Source organism: Biomphalaria glabrata, chromosome 1 (genome assembly GCF_947242115.1).
Source record: "Biomphalaria glabrata chromosome 1, xgBioGlab47.1, whole genome shotgun sequence".
In the NCBI taxonomy this organism is placed as follows: domain Eukaryota; kingdom Metazoa; phylum Mollusca; class Gastropoda; family Planorbidae; genus Biomphalaria; species Biomphalaria glabrata.
The window spans coordinates 1200514-1213204 of NC_074711.1; the positions used below are offsets into that span (position 1 = coordinate 1200514).

At 33.4% G+C, this 12691-nt stretch overlaps 1 protein-coding gene across 2 annotated transcripts in view; it reads right to left on the reverse strand.

The window, feature by feature from the left end:
- The window catches only part of LOC106050704 (putative leucine-rich repeat-containing protein DDB_G0290503), a 37784-nt gene extending 27230 nt beyond the window's left edge, over positions 1-10554 (reverse strand). Inside the window, exons 1-12 of one of the 2 annotated variants that reach the window (XM_056041521.1) lie at positions 10434-10554; positions 9644-9720; positions 8220-8316; positions 6659-6846; positions 6387-6503; positions 5571-5744; positions 5203-5325; positions 4176-4355; positions 2952-3170; positions 2584-2690; positions 1524-1690; positions 939-1165 (exon numbers count right to left, since the gene is read on the reverse strand). In XM_056041521.1, coding sequence (XP_055897496.1) covers positions 939-1165; positions 1524-1690; positions 2584-2690; positions 2952-3170; positions 4176-4355; positions 5203-5325; positions 5571-5744; positions 6387-6503; positions 6659-6846; positions 8220-8316; positions 9644-9694 — 1650 coding nt within the window. In that variant the 5' untranslated portion in view covers positions 9695-9720; positions 10434-10554. The remainder of the gene's footprint in view (positions 1-938; positions 1166-1523; positions 1691-2583; positions 2691-2951; positions 3171-4175; positions 4356-5202; positions 5326-5570; positions 5745-6386; positions 6504-6658; positions 6847-8219; positions 8317-9643; positions 9721-10433) is intronic. The other variant, XM_056041590.1, reaches the window with a different exon arrangement.
- Between the last annotated feature and the right edge of the window lie 2137 nt (positions 10555-12691).

Genomic DNA, 12691 nt, shown 5'->3' on the forward strand with positions numbered 1-12691 from the left:
ATGATTTACAGCATTAATCTAGACATGTTGATGTATGGCATTACTCTATACATGATTTACAGCATTAGTCTAGACATGTTGATGTATGGCATTACTCTATACATGATTTACAGCATTAGTCTAGACCTGTTGATGTATGGCATTAGTCTAGACCTGTTGATGTATGGCATTACTCTATACATGATTTACAGCATTAGTCTAGACCTGTTGATGTATGGCATTAGTCTAGACCTGTTGATGTATGGCATTACTCTATACATGATTTACAGCATTAGTCTAGACCTGTTGATGTATGGCATTAGTCTAGACCTGTTGATGTATGGCATTACTATATACATGATTTACAGCATTAATCTAGACATGTTGATGTATGGCATTATTCTATACATGATTTACAGCATTAGTCTAGACATGTTGATGTATGGCATTATTCTATACATGATTTACAGCATTAATCTAGACATGTTGATGTATGGCATTACTCTATACATGATTTACAGCATTAGTCTAGACCTGTTGATGTATGGCATTACTCTATACATGATTTACAGCATGAGTCTAGACCTGTTGATGTATGGCATTACTCTATACATGATTTACAGCATTAGTCTAGACCTGTTGGTGTATGGCATTACTCTATACATGATTTACAGCATTAGTCTAGACCTGTTGATGTATGGCATTACTCTATACATGATGGCTGCCTGGTCGTGCGGTTTGCGCGCTGGACTGTCGTTCACATTTATCGATGGTCGAGGGTTCAAACCCTGCCCGCTCCCATCCCCCGTCGTCCTGCGGGAGGTTTGGACTAGGAAGTAATTATCTTCAACTCTGAAGGAACATCCGAAACATGTAAAACATTTTACAAAACATTTTACAGCAAGAGTTTAGACATGTTGATCTGTAACCCTACCAATTGCTTTAGTTATGGCACTGACCTCTTCTTGTAAAGCCTGCAGATGATGACCCTTAACCTTCTCATCAGCTTGTTGAGAAGGAGACACAGATTGGGTCAGTTTATACTCAGCAATAGTTTCTTTCAGTTCTGAATCTCGCAAGGACAGCTGGCTGCGTAGGGTGGTAAGTTCAGAGGTCAAGACTTTATTTTTCCTCATCACTTGAGCCAGCTTAGATTCCAGACTTGTGATTTCCCCGAGCAGTACGTCTGTGAATGATTCAGTCCAAAGTAACATTTAATTTTAACAGTCAGTCTAAAAAAAAGCCAATATAGTGAGTTAGCTAAATAAATAACCAGGTTAGTTTAACAGGTTTCTGCAATCCTTCAGAAATGACTATTATTACATCCTAGCCCAGAAACCAGCAGGACAGTACTAATGGAAGTTGGCTGGGTTTGAACTAAGACCACTGTGACAACAGTCCGAAGTGCTTGACACACAACCAGGCAGTCACCCCCAAAATCAACATTCTATTAACAAAATTTCAATATTCACTTTATGCTCCAGGTTTGCTATCAAAACTATTTCTACACAAAATAATGTGTACAAAGACATCTTTGAGCTAACCTTCTTTAGACTCTGTTTCTTTTGGTTTGACATCTTTTTGGCCTGAGGTCATGGCCAATCCCTGGCGAAGGATTTCATTTTCTGCTCTTAAAGCATCCATTAGATCTTGTAAAGTGTCCAGTCTGGCATGTGTACTGTGTTTGTCTTTAACTAGCTCTGACAACTGCCTGGTAATACAATATGCATTATTGTACAATATTGTAAAATCAAATTAAGGTTATTGACTAGAGTTCCTTTATTGTACATTAGTTTGATTTTTTTTAAGTTTTCAAAATAAAAATAACATTTCAAAGATTTTGTAAACTTTCAACATAAACTTTATTAAATAAATAATATTTTGTTAAGCTGAAAAAAAGTGTGTATAATGATAAAAGAAGTCTACGCTAGAGTTCAGAGATCATTATTGGCTGATCTAATAAAATGTGACAAGTTAATCCTATAATTACAAATTAAATGGTCTGAAATTTGGGAGTGTGGTGATCTTATCTTATAAAATACATATGTTACTTCAAAAGAGAAGATGATTATGCATGTTCTTAGGTCAATCTAGTCATGCATGTTACTCAATGACTTAAATTCTACCAAATCATTGGTTTTCGTGGCTGGCTCAGGCAACCCATTCCATGCTCTAATAGCACTAGGGAAGAAGGTGATGTATTTCAGTATCCTTCCAAACTTGTGTTCTGATTATGAATCTCAACTCTTTTAAATGATTACACTGTCAAACGTTTTTTTTCAATCACATATATTTTCCATAGACAATATATAACATCTGTGCATCAAGGGAAGCCTCATATACATTAATTTGCAACTAAAAAACAAATATTTCACTAACCTACATCTTCAAAATCAGGTCACTTCAAACAACTATATCTTTGGAATCTTTTCTTTACACTTATGTAATCTATCTCCTCTTTATTTACACAGAGATTCATTCATAACGTAAAAAAAAATGTCAAAACAAAATTCAAACTTCAATATTCACAAGCTGCTAACTTACTTTTGAAGCTACCAACTACTAAGGGAGATGACTAGTCATGAGAATAAGCTTCTAACTTACTGCCTGTAAACTTGTTCTGAAGAGATTTTTTCGGCATTTATGTCTTCATAGTTTTCTTCTGTTTTCAACATTCGAGACTCCGACTCTCTGGTGATGCTTAATGCCATCTAGACGAAATAATAAAAATAAAACTGTAGTATTGAGAGATTTCATACGTGTGAAATAAAAAAGATTAATTGAATGCATTGTATTTACTATGCCATTTTAAGAACTAATAACATAGAAATTACATATCTACAAAAAATGGCAATAATATTTATTAATTTTTTAAAAATTCAATATCAAAAGTGAATTGCACATTTTAAGCTTATGACCTTGAACTTGACTGAAAATCAGACGCAAGAAGTTGATTGTTTTATTTGCTCTACCTGCAAGTTTCCAAAGCTATCCTCCTCAACTGAGTGACCATTTTGATCTAACTCCTTTTTCCACTGGTCAAGACATATCCTCCAAGCCTTTACATTTTGTTGGAGGAGTTGTCTTTCCTGCCAGAGATACACCAGAAGTCCGTCCGGACCTTCCTCCTCCAAGGACAGACCACTCTCTTTAACTAACTCGTGTAAAATATTTGTCAAGTCATTCCCATGCTGGTGAATCATGCAAACAAAAATATGTGACGGATAAATGTGATTAAAATTAAAATGTGACAAGTGAAACAAATATGAAACGTGACATGTTTAAAAAAAGCATGATATGTGACAATCAAACAAAGAAGTAACTCAAAAATTCAACAGGCTCAGCATTTTTCAGCAGAGGTACAAGTCCCTATTCTCCTTCCCAGCTCTCCATCACAAGAAGGTAAATAGCTACAACACTTATGAAGAAGAGATAAATAGGTTTATTTCAGTTTATAAAACAGCGGTTCTCAACCTTTTAAGCTAGGCGACCCCCTTTTACAATTCCCCTACTCTGCCAAGAAACCCCTCCCCACAGCAATAGAAGAGTAGACAATAACAATCCATATTTTCAATGGTCTTATGCGACCCCTGGCAAATGGTCAATCGACCCCCAAGGGGGTCGCGACCCACAGGTTGAGAACCCCTGTTATAAAAGATCAGGAGAGGTAAAAGATTTTGCAAAGGACAAAAAGGTATTTATGAGAAAGGTTGAGAAACACTAAACTACCCAAAAGAAGTCTAAGTGATTAATTATAGCTTGTATATACTTTCATGCTCAGAGCGCTATGGTCTAATCTCATTAGTGGGAGGGGGTATCTGGGAGAAGGTTTTCCATGTTGCCTTAAGGCGCTCAGTAAACACAACTCTGCTAGAGTCGGATGTCACACCTTGAGCACCCTTCATAGGTAGCCATGCAATTTGTTCAAGTTCAAGCGTACTTAGCCTCTCGACCACACTTTTCACAGTTATTATAATTACATAGGGTTAATATTAGACACATACAATATAAAGTATTCTCAATATAATTAACCCTCGGCTGTAGAAACATATGAGCTTTACATCATCTGCTGTCATTGATCATAAGGTCTGAAAGGGTTAACTTTACTTTTATAAGCTAATTACAGCCCATCACAAATAACATTACTTGTGAGTGAAAAGAAAGCACCATTGAAACAAATAAGTTTTGGAACTCACTTTCTTAGCGTCTGCTCTGGACTGTCTGATGTAAGGGAGGTCATAGCTTTGCTCATCCTCATCAGGTACAGACAGTCGGAGGTGAAGATTCTCCTCACGAAACTCCTTCAGTCTTTGTTCCAATACTCTTGTCTTCTCTTTCTCACGTTTCAGTTGACGATCTAATTCCTTGGACTTGGTCTGCAATGATAAATCCAAAGATGGAATGTAATGGAAATATACAATAATAATTCTTTTACATGAAGCGTATTGACATCTCTGAATTAATCAAGTTATTATTAGCACAATGTATTTTTTTTAATGGGAAATAAAAATATCCAGTCCTGTCGCTAGTTTCATGATAAAAGTTCTCCTTTCAGAACTTGTAATCTATAGGGCAGATGATGTAAGTGTCATCTGTTTCTGTGGCCTACATTAATGAGGGTGTCATGTGGCCAGCAAAACAACCAACTGCCTCTACTTTTCCACAAATAATGTCAGGTACACATTAAATGCCCTAAAGATACCGAAATTAAAAATCCCAGTCTTCACCAAGCTTTTTACCACTCAGCCTACCAAGTTATTGTGAGCACCATGTTTTTTTTTTATGGAAAATAAAAATATCCAATCTTTGTGCTAGTTTCATGATACTTTTGATATCCAATCTTTGTGCTAGTTTCATGATACTTTTGATATCCAATCTTTGTGCTAGTTTCATGATACTTTTGATATCCAATCTTTGTGCTAGTTTCATGATACTTTTGATATCCAATCTTTGTGCTAGTTTCATGATACTTTTTAAGAAATGGTGAACTTTTTTTATCAAGTCTTATTTAAATTTTGTGCTATAATAATGACCACGATTGTCTTGCCTAGTTATGTGGTATGTGCCCTGGACTTCTGTCTAATGGTCACTGTTTGAACTCCCAATGTCTTGCCCAACAATTGTCCTGCAAGAGGTTTCGGCTAGGATGTAATTTTCTTCAAATCTGAAGGAACATCCAAAATATGCTAACATTTTTAAAACATCGCTAGAAAGAAGATAAACCTGAAGTTTGGCGTTGTCTGTTAGAAGCTTTTCCTCAATTTGTGACAAATTGCCAGCCCTGTCAGCTCTTTCTTGAGACAATCTTTCTTCAGTCACATGAAGCCTCAAAAGAAGTGATGTAATCTGAGAAATAAGTAGCAATATAATATCAGTATAAGATAATCATAGGTTAAAATTCATAGGTCGTATTTCAGTCAAAGGTCATAGTTTAGTCTAGGGTGATAGTTTATTCATTCATAATTCAGCCACGGGTCATGGTTCAGACTGTTAATACAAAACTGTTAAGCCACTAAGAAATTTATGACTTAAGTTACACACACTGCAGCAGGTGCAGAAACTGAGACTAAAAAAAATACATATTCACACACCTGCTTCTCAGCCACACTGACATCATCATTGTCTCCCTCTAATTGTGACCTCAGGATTTGGTTCTCTTCTGTAAGTCTATGAACCTGATTGGTCAGATCAACACATTTTGAAATCTCTTTTTCTAAAGAGTGGTCCGTCTGCTCCAGCAGACTTTTAAGATTTTCAATTTCATTCTGAAAAAAAAAAAATTCTTTTAGTTATTTTGTTTAGATATGTACAGTACTAGTTAACACCACTCACTGGTCATTGAACTTGCCTGTTCATTGAGTGTAAATGTATGGGAAAGTACTTAAAAAGTAATTTCTATACCTAGTATAACTAGGTAAAGTTCTCCTTTCAGACCTTGCGATCTATATGGCAGATTATGTCAAGGTCATCTGTTTCTTGGACCTATGGCTGTCATATGGCCAGCACAATGACCAACCGCCTTTACCTTTCCAATTAAAGTCAGGTACCAATTAGCATTGGGTGGACTCAGGGGTGCACTAAAAATCTCAAAATATACTTTTTAGAATGAATTTCAAATATATTTTTGAATGAATTTCAAATATACTTTTTAGAATGAATTTCAAATATACTTTTTAGAATGAATTTCAAATATACTTTTTAGAATGAATTTCAAATATACTTTTTAGAATGAATTTCAAATATACTTTTAGAATGAATTTCAAATATACTTTTTAGAATGAATTTCAAATATACTTTTTAGAATGTATTTAAAGGCTTTCAAAAATGTACAACACATTCCTAGCTACATTGTAAGCATTAATCGATATATTCAAGTCACATTCAATTGACTTGATAACAAAATTTACCCTGAATGTTTCCACCTCTTGTTGGTGAGTCTCATAGATCTTACTTCTGTCCGCTGCCTGTCGAGTGACCTCCAATTCTCTTTGTAAAGTGATTAACTGTTCATCCAGATACGAGATCTGCCAACAATCATTACAAACTGAGTTCATTGGTTGTTACAGCAACACACACACACACATCACACACACACATACTTTTTAATGAGCTGTTTAATGGCCTACATCGAAATTCAGAATTAATGAATATTTTGTATTTTAATGATTCAAATCCTTACCTCAGACTTCAGTAAATCAACTTGTTTGGCAGCACTGGTAGCTTTGGTTTGATATTGCTCTATTTCTCTTTCCATTTCCAGCCTGGCAGTAAGTAAAGCTCGGCCAGATTCTTGATCCATTTTCAGCTGAATTTCATAAATTTCTTCTTGGCTTTTTTGTAACTTGGTTTCAAGTTCTGTAACTCTGACTAAAATGTGAAAACCAGAATTGTCGAGAAAATATCTTAGCAGACTTCAAATAATTTCAATTTCAAAAATAAATATTACAAGTTTGATCAAATTTATGTGGTTTTGAATATTGGACTGTCATCAGGAAGGTCCTGAGTTTTGAGACTGCCAGCTGCCATACTAGTGGAAGTTAATGCTAGAGCTTAGTATTCCTTTCTAAAGGAATATCCCAAAATATAAAACAAACCATTACAACCTTTATTCATGTTTAGCGTTTCTTTCAATTTGCCCTTTTTGTGATCATGAAGCAAGCCTGATTCTTTCTGATGTCTTTTTGGAATCTAGTTAAGATCATCACTGGAATGTCTGTTGTTAAGTATCTGATTTGAGAACATTGCATGCATCAGCTACTGAAAACATATCCCAATGTTGACACAAACCCTGAAGTTGTGTGTGGTGTAAGTTTGTTTCCTTAAAAGACAAGAGAATGTGACTTCTCAGAACTGTAGAATCGGAAATTATGACCTCCTTCAGTCACAAAGCGACTATGGATCATCTCATATAAATAAGACCAATGCCTGGGCATTAGCATGGCACATGTCACCCACACATCAGTTCCCCCCTCTCCTCACAGCTGATGTATTCAAAGGAGAAGCAAGTGCCTTTGGCAGTTTTGCAGCACTCTGTGCAACACCTTGGCAGAGCATGCGCAACCGCTGGCCCCAAACTGTATTGACACTGCTTGACAACTAAAAATGATGAATTTGCTTGATGTTTTTTGTTGGCCTTAAGGCTTTAGATACCAAAGACCAAAATAAGTTTATAAGTGGTTATCAGTTGATCTAACTCAGACTTGTAGATAATTGAAGGGATGATAATGAAGTCAACAAGTCTGGTTTTTAATCAGCACTTTTTCTTTGATAGAGGCTAAATCTGCTAACTCTTCAATACAGAAGACTAAAAAGTAAAGTTGCAATTTTACATATAACGTTGAACCAGAATTTACAAATATAAGAAGCCTAATAAAATACTCAGAAAAATACAAAGATAAAGGCACATTTCTTATTCCATATGCTAGGATAAATTAGTACAAGTTCTTCTTCTTCTTCCCAAATGCTATTACAGCATGAGTCAGCCATGAAAACCAACGACTTAGCACAGTTTAAGCCACTGATTAACATGCATGACTAAATAGACACATAGATACACACAAGACAATTAATTATCTTCTCTTATGAAGAAGCATTTGTATTTTATAAGATAAGATAAGATGTAGTGTATTTTATAATATAAGATAACTCATTGATCAATACAATAATGTTTCAATATTTTCTATATTGAAATAACAATTTTTGGATTATGATAAATGATTCAATGATAATCATCAACTTACCCGCAGCCCTGTTGTTTTTATCTTTTAAAAGTTTATTTTCCATTTGAAGAGCAGAATTTTCTAAGTTTAATTTTCTCATTTGACTAGTCAACATTTCCTGGAATACATTTGTTTCAAGAATAGTAATGTTTACAGTTATACATCTAAAAAACTAATGAACTTATGATAATTTAGTGGTATTTTAGTCTGATAAATTTATTGTAAATATAAAAAATAAAAGTATCTTATGTATTGTTGTAACTCCAGTGGCGGACTAATAGGGTTAATGTTGTCAGGGAGAGGTATGGCGAGAATGAATGTTAGTTAGATATTTTGATATGATTGTATATCCCCTTGTTATGAATGCGAAGTGTTGCACGTGTTGTGAACTGAGTGATTAAGTCTTCGTTGAATGTGCGAGAGAATGTGTTAGTCAGTAAGGTCTTGCTCCCGGTCCAGGAAGGTTGGACGTTTACTTCCTGGACTGGTATTTATGCATTTATATATTTATAAGTTGATGGACTGGTGTTTTGTGTATTTCATAAGAGTGATATAATTGTGTGCTTTATTAAGTATTAAAGTATTATCGATATTCGTGAATACAAGGAGTTAGAGTTGATGTATTTAAGTGTTCGTATTTAAGTTAAGCAAATATTGAATTATAATTGAGTAACCAAGAAAGTACCAAGCAAGTATTATTTAATATTCAAGAAACCCCTAGTGAGCCACAGGAACCAAGTTAAGAAACACAACAATAACAAGAGACAAGCAGCAGTATATATATATAAATAGAACCTCTGACATCTGGAGGCTTCGTCCGGGCAGGTATCGTTGTACCTGTTACCTATCATTTGTCCCTTCGATCAGCCAAACGAGATACTACCTTGACATATTTAAGTGGATCTAAGACAACCGGTATTATTTAACCAGTGTATTAACCAGTGTACTATTTTAACCAGTATTATTATTGACAAATGTGTGTGTGACCTACTGAGACACATGACTCAGGCAAAACAACAGGTCAACGTCTGTCAATGGACAAGGGACAGTATTGCTAGTAGACACAAATATGACCCGTGTTGTGGTCATGTGATCAAAAAGCCTTCACATACCAGAGATGGTGTGTAAAAAAGGCAGTAGAGTCCAGTAAGGTCAGTGCTTTACAATGTGAGTCCTCGAGAATGTAGTTATACAAGTCAAGGGAGACTAGTAATGTTTAGTAGGCAGTTCTGTTAAATACAAGAAAGCATTTGTAGTTAGTGTAGCCAATTGTGTTGTATTGGTTGTTGATCATGATGTATTTGTCATTAAACCGCCACATTGTTATTTGAAATTCTTGTTGTCAAGTTCTTGTATTACATGTGCTGTGTTGAGCAATGTTTACAGAGAAAATCGTAACAGTATTATCACTATGTAAAAATTAAAAGTATTTTAGAGATGCTTACCTTGTCTAAGATGGTAACTCTCACATCAGTAACCAAACTAGTTGAAGACATTCTCACTTTTTGAACTGGCAGACAAGCTGCTCAATAAATAAAAGATTGGTTCAAAATAAAAAAAACATTTATGTTTTTTAAAATAAAGAGTTTTATTTATAAGTTACCAAATGCACATTTTTATTAATCAATGAGATCTTTATTTTTTTGGCTATTAAAATGTTTTACATGCTTCGGATGTTTCTTCAGAGTTGAAGATCATTTACTTCCTAATCCAAACCTCCCACAAGATGATAGGGGATAGGAGCTGGCAGATTATGAACCCCGGACCATGGAGAAGTCCAAATGACAGTCCAGAGTGTAAAACTGCTAAGGTTTAACTTTAACTCGAGTAGATCAGTGACTGAATCAATGAATAGGACTAGGTGACTAGAATCTAACTCAAGTGAAGTGACAAAGTTTAAGTAAATAATGAAATCGAATAAATATATAGAATAGTTTTAAATTGTCCACTGATCTGAGTTCATCTGAGCCTGAGACAGTTAGAGTGACTGCTAGTCTAAGAGTCTAAGACTAAGTCTAAGAGTACTAAGAGTAAGACTCATTATGATTATAAGTAAGTCATTTAGACTTAGACTTATATCTAGACTACTTAGACTCGGACTTAGAGAAGAACACAGTTTTTTACAAAGATTTGAAAGATCTCTAGAGTCTAGTAGAGTCTAGATCATACTACTTTAATACAAGATGTAGATAACTGCATCTATAATAGATCTATTATATAGACTCATGTCTCTACCTTTAAAAGTTATCTGAACAATAGATCTAGATAATATTACTAATTATAATTAATATAGATTCTAAATATTTCGAATAGGGCCAGGATAGAAACGTCCGCCATCTTTTGTAAACAATTCAGCTAGCCGATATTTGGAGTCATTTCCCTTGACTTACAAAAAAAAAAATTAAAAAATCCAAATTTGGAATCCATTCACACTGAAGACATCGTCTTGTCATCTAAATGACTAAGCTTATTTAGCTCACATTTAAGGTTTCCAGACGTCCGGCCAAAGTAGGACATGTCCGTCTTGAGGTCGCTTTCTGTCCGGCATGCAATAACTTCTTTCCGAGTGCTATTAGAGTTTAGAGCATGGAATGGGTTGCCTGAGCTAGCCAGGAAAACCAGTGACTTGGCAGAATTTAAGTCATTGGTTAATCTGCATGACTAAATGCATGACGCGTAAGACGTAATCATCTTCTTTTTTGAAGTAACGTCTGTACTCGCCCTTGTACCTTAGCGAACTGATTACTCCATATGTCCCCCAGAGAGCCCTGCGCTCAATGGACTCAACGCTTTTAGTAGTGCCACGTTTCTCCCTCAAAAGCTACGGTCTGTGTGCTTTTTCAGTTCACGGACCAAAGGTTTGGAACTCACTCCCCATTGATCTCAGACAGACAACATGCTACACTACTTTTAAGAAGAACATTAAGACCTATCTGTTTAAAACTTTTTAGATTAACTGTCATTTTAGCTCTCGTGTTTTTGTTTGTAATGTTGTTACAGCGCCTTGAGCCTACATTTTGTTTGTTAACAGCGCTTTATAAATAAAATTATTATTATTATTATTACTATATAAGATAAGATAAGTGAAAATATCTGGCTTTTCTTATTTTCCAGCAAATTCGATTCTAAATATTTTCCGCTTGTATTAAAACACACAAACTCTTATAAATGATGTAGACAGTAGCCCTGCTGTCGTGCCTACCTAAAGGATTGAGATGCTGGTGTAAACGATGTCAAGAGGTTAGATAAGTAAAACAAACTTAGCCTATTTACAAATTTAACTTATTTACAAATTTAACTTATTTACAAATTTAACTTATTTACATATTTAACTTATTTACATATTTAACGTATTTACAAATTTAACTTATTTACAAATTTAACTTATTTACAAATTTAACTTATTTACCAACTTAACTTATTTACAAATTTAACTTATTTACAAATTTAACTTATTTACAAACTTAACTTATTTACAAATTTAACTTATTTACAAATTTAACTTATTTACAAATTTAACTTATTTACAAACTTAACCTATTTACAAACTTAACCTATTTACAAACTTAACCTATTTACAAACTTAACTTATTTACAAACTTAACTTATTTACAAACTTAACCTATTTACAAACTTAACCTATTTACAAACTTAACTTATTTACAAACTTAACCTATTTACAAACTTAACCTATTTACAAACTTAACTAACCTATTTACAAACTTAACCTATTTACAAACTTAACCTATTTACAAACTTAACTTATTTACAAACTTAACCTATTTACAAACTTAACCTATTTACAAACTTAACCTATTTACAAACTTAACTTATTTACAAACTTAACCTATTTACAAACTTAACCTATTTACAAACTTAACTTATTTACAAATTTAACTTATTTACAAATTTAACTTATTTACAAACTTAACCTATTTACAAACTTAACTTATTTACAAATTTAACTTATTTACAAACTTATCTTATTTACAAATTTAACTTATTTACAAATTTAACTTATTTAGAAATTTAATTTACTTATTTACAAACTTAACCTATTTACAAACTTAACTTATTTAAAAATTTAACTTATTTACAAATTTAACTTATTTACAAATTTAACTTATTTACCAACTTAACTTATTTACAAATTTAACCTATTTACAAATTTAACTTATTTACAAATTTAACCTATTTACAAATTTAACTTATTTACAAATTTAACTTATTTACCAACTTAACTTATTTACAAATTTAACTTATTTACAAATTTAACTTATTTACAAATTTAACTTATTTACAAACTTAACCTATTTAAAAATTTAACTTATTTACAAACTTAACCTATTTAAAAATTTAACTTATTTACAAATTTAACTTATTTACAAACTTAACTTAATATGCATGACTAAATGCATAACGCGTAGGACGTAATCATCTTCTTTTTTGAAGTAACGTCTGTATTATATAAGACAAGATTTACAAACTTAACT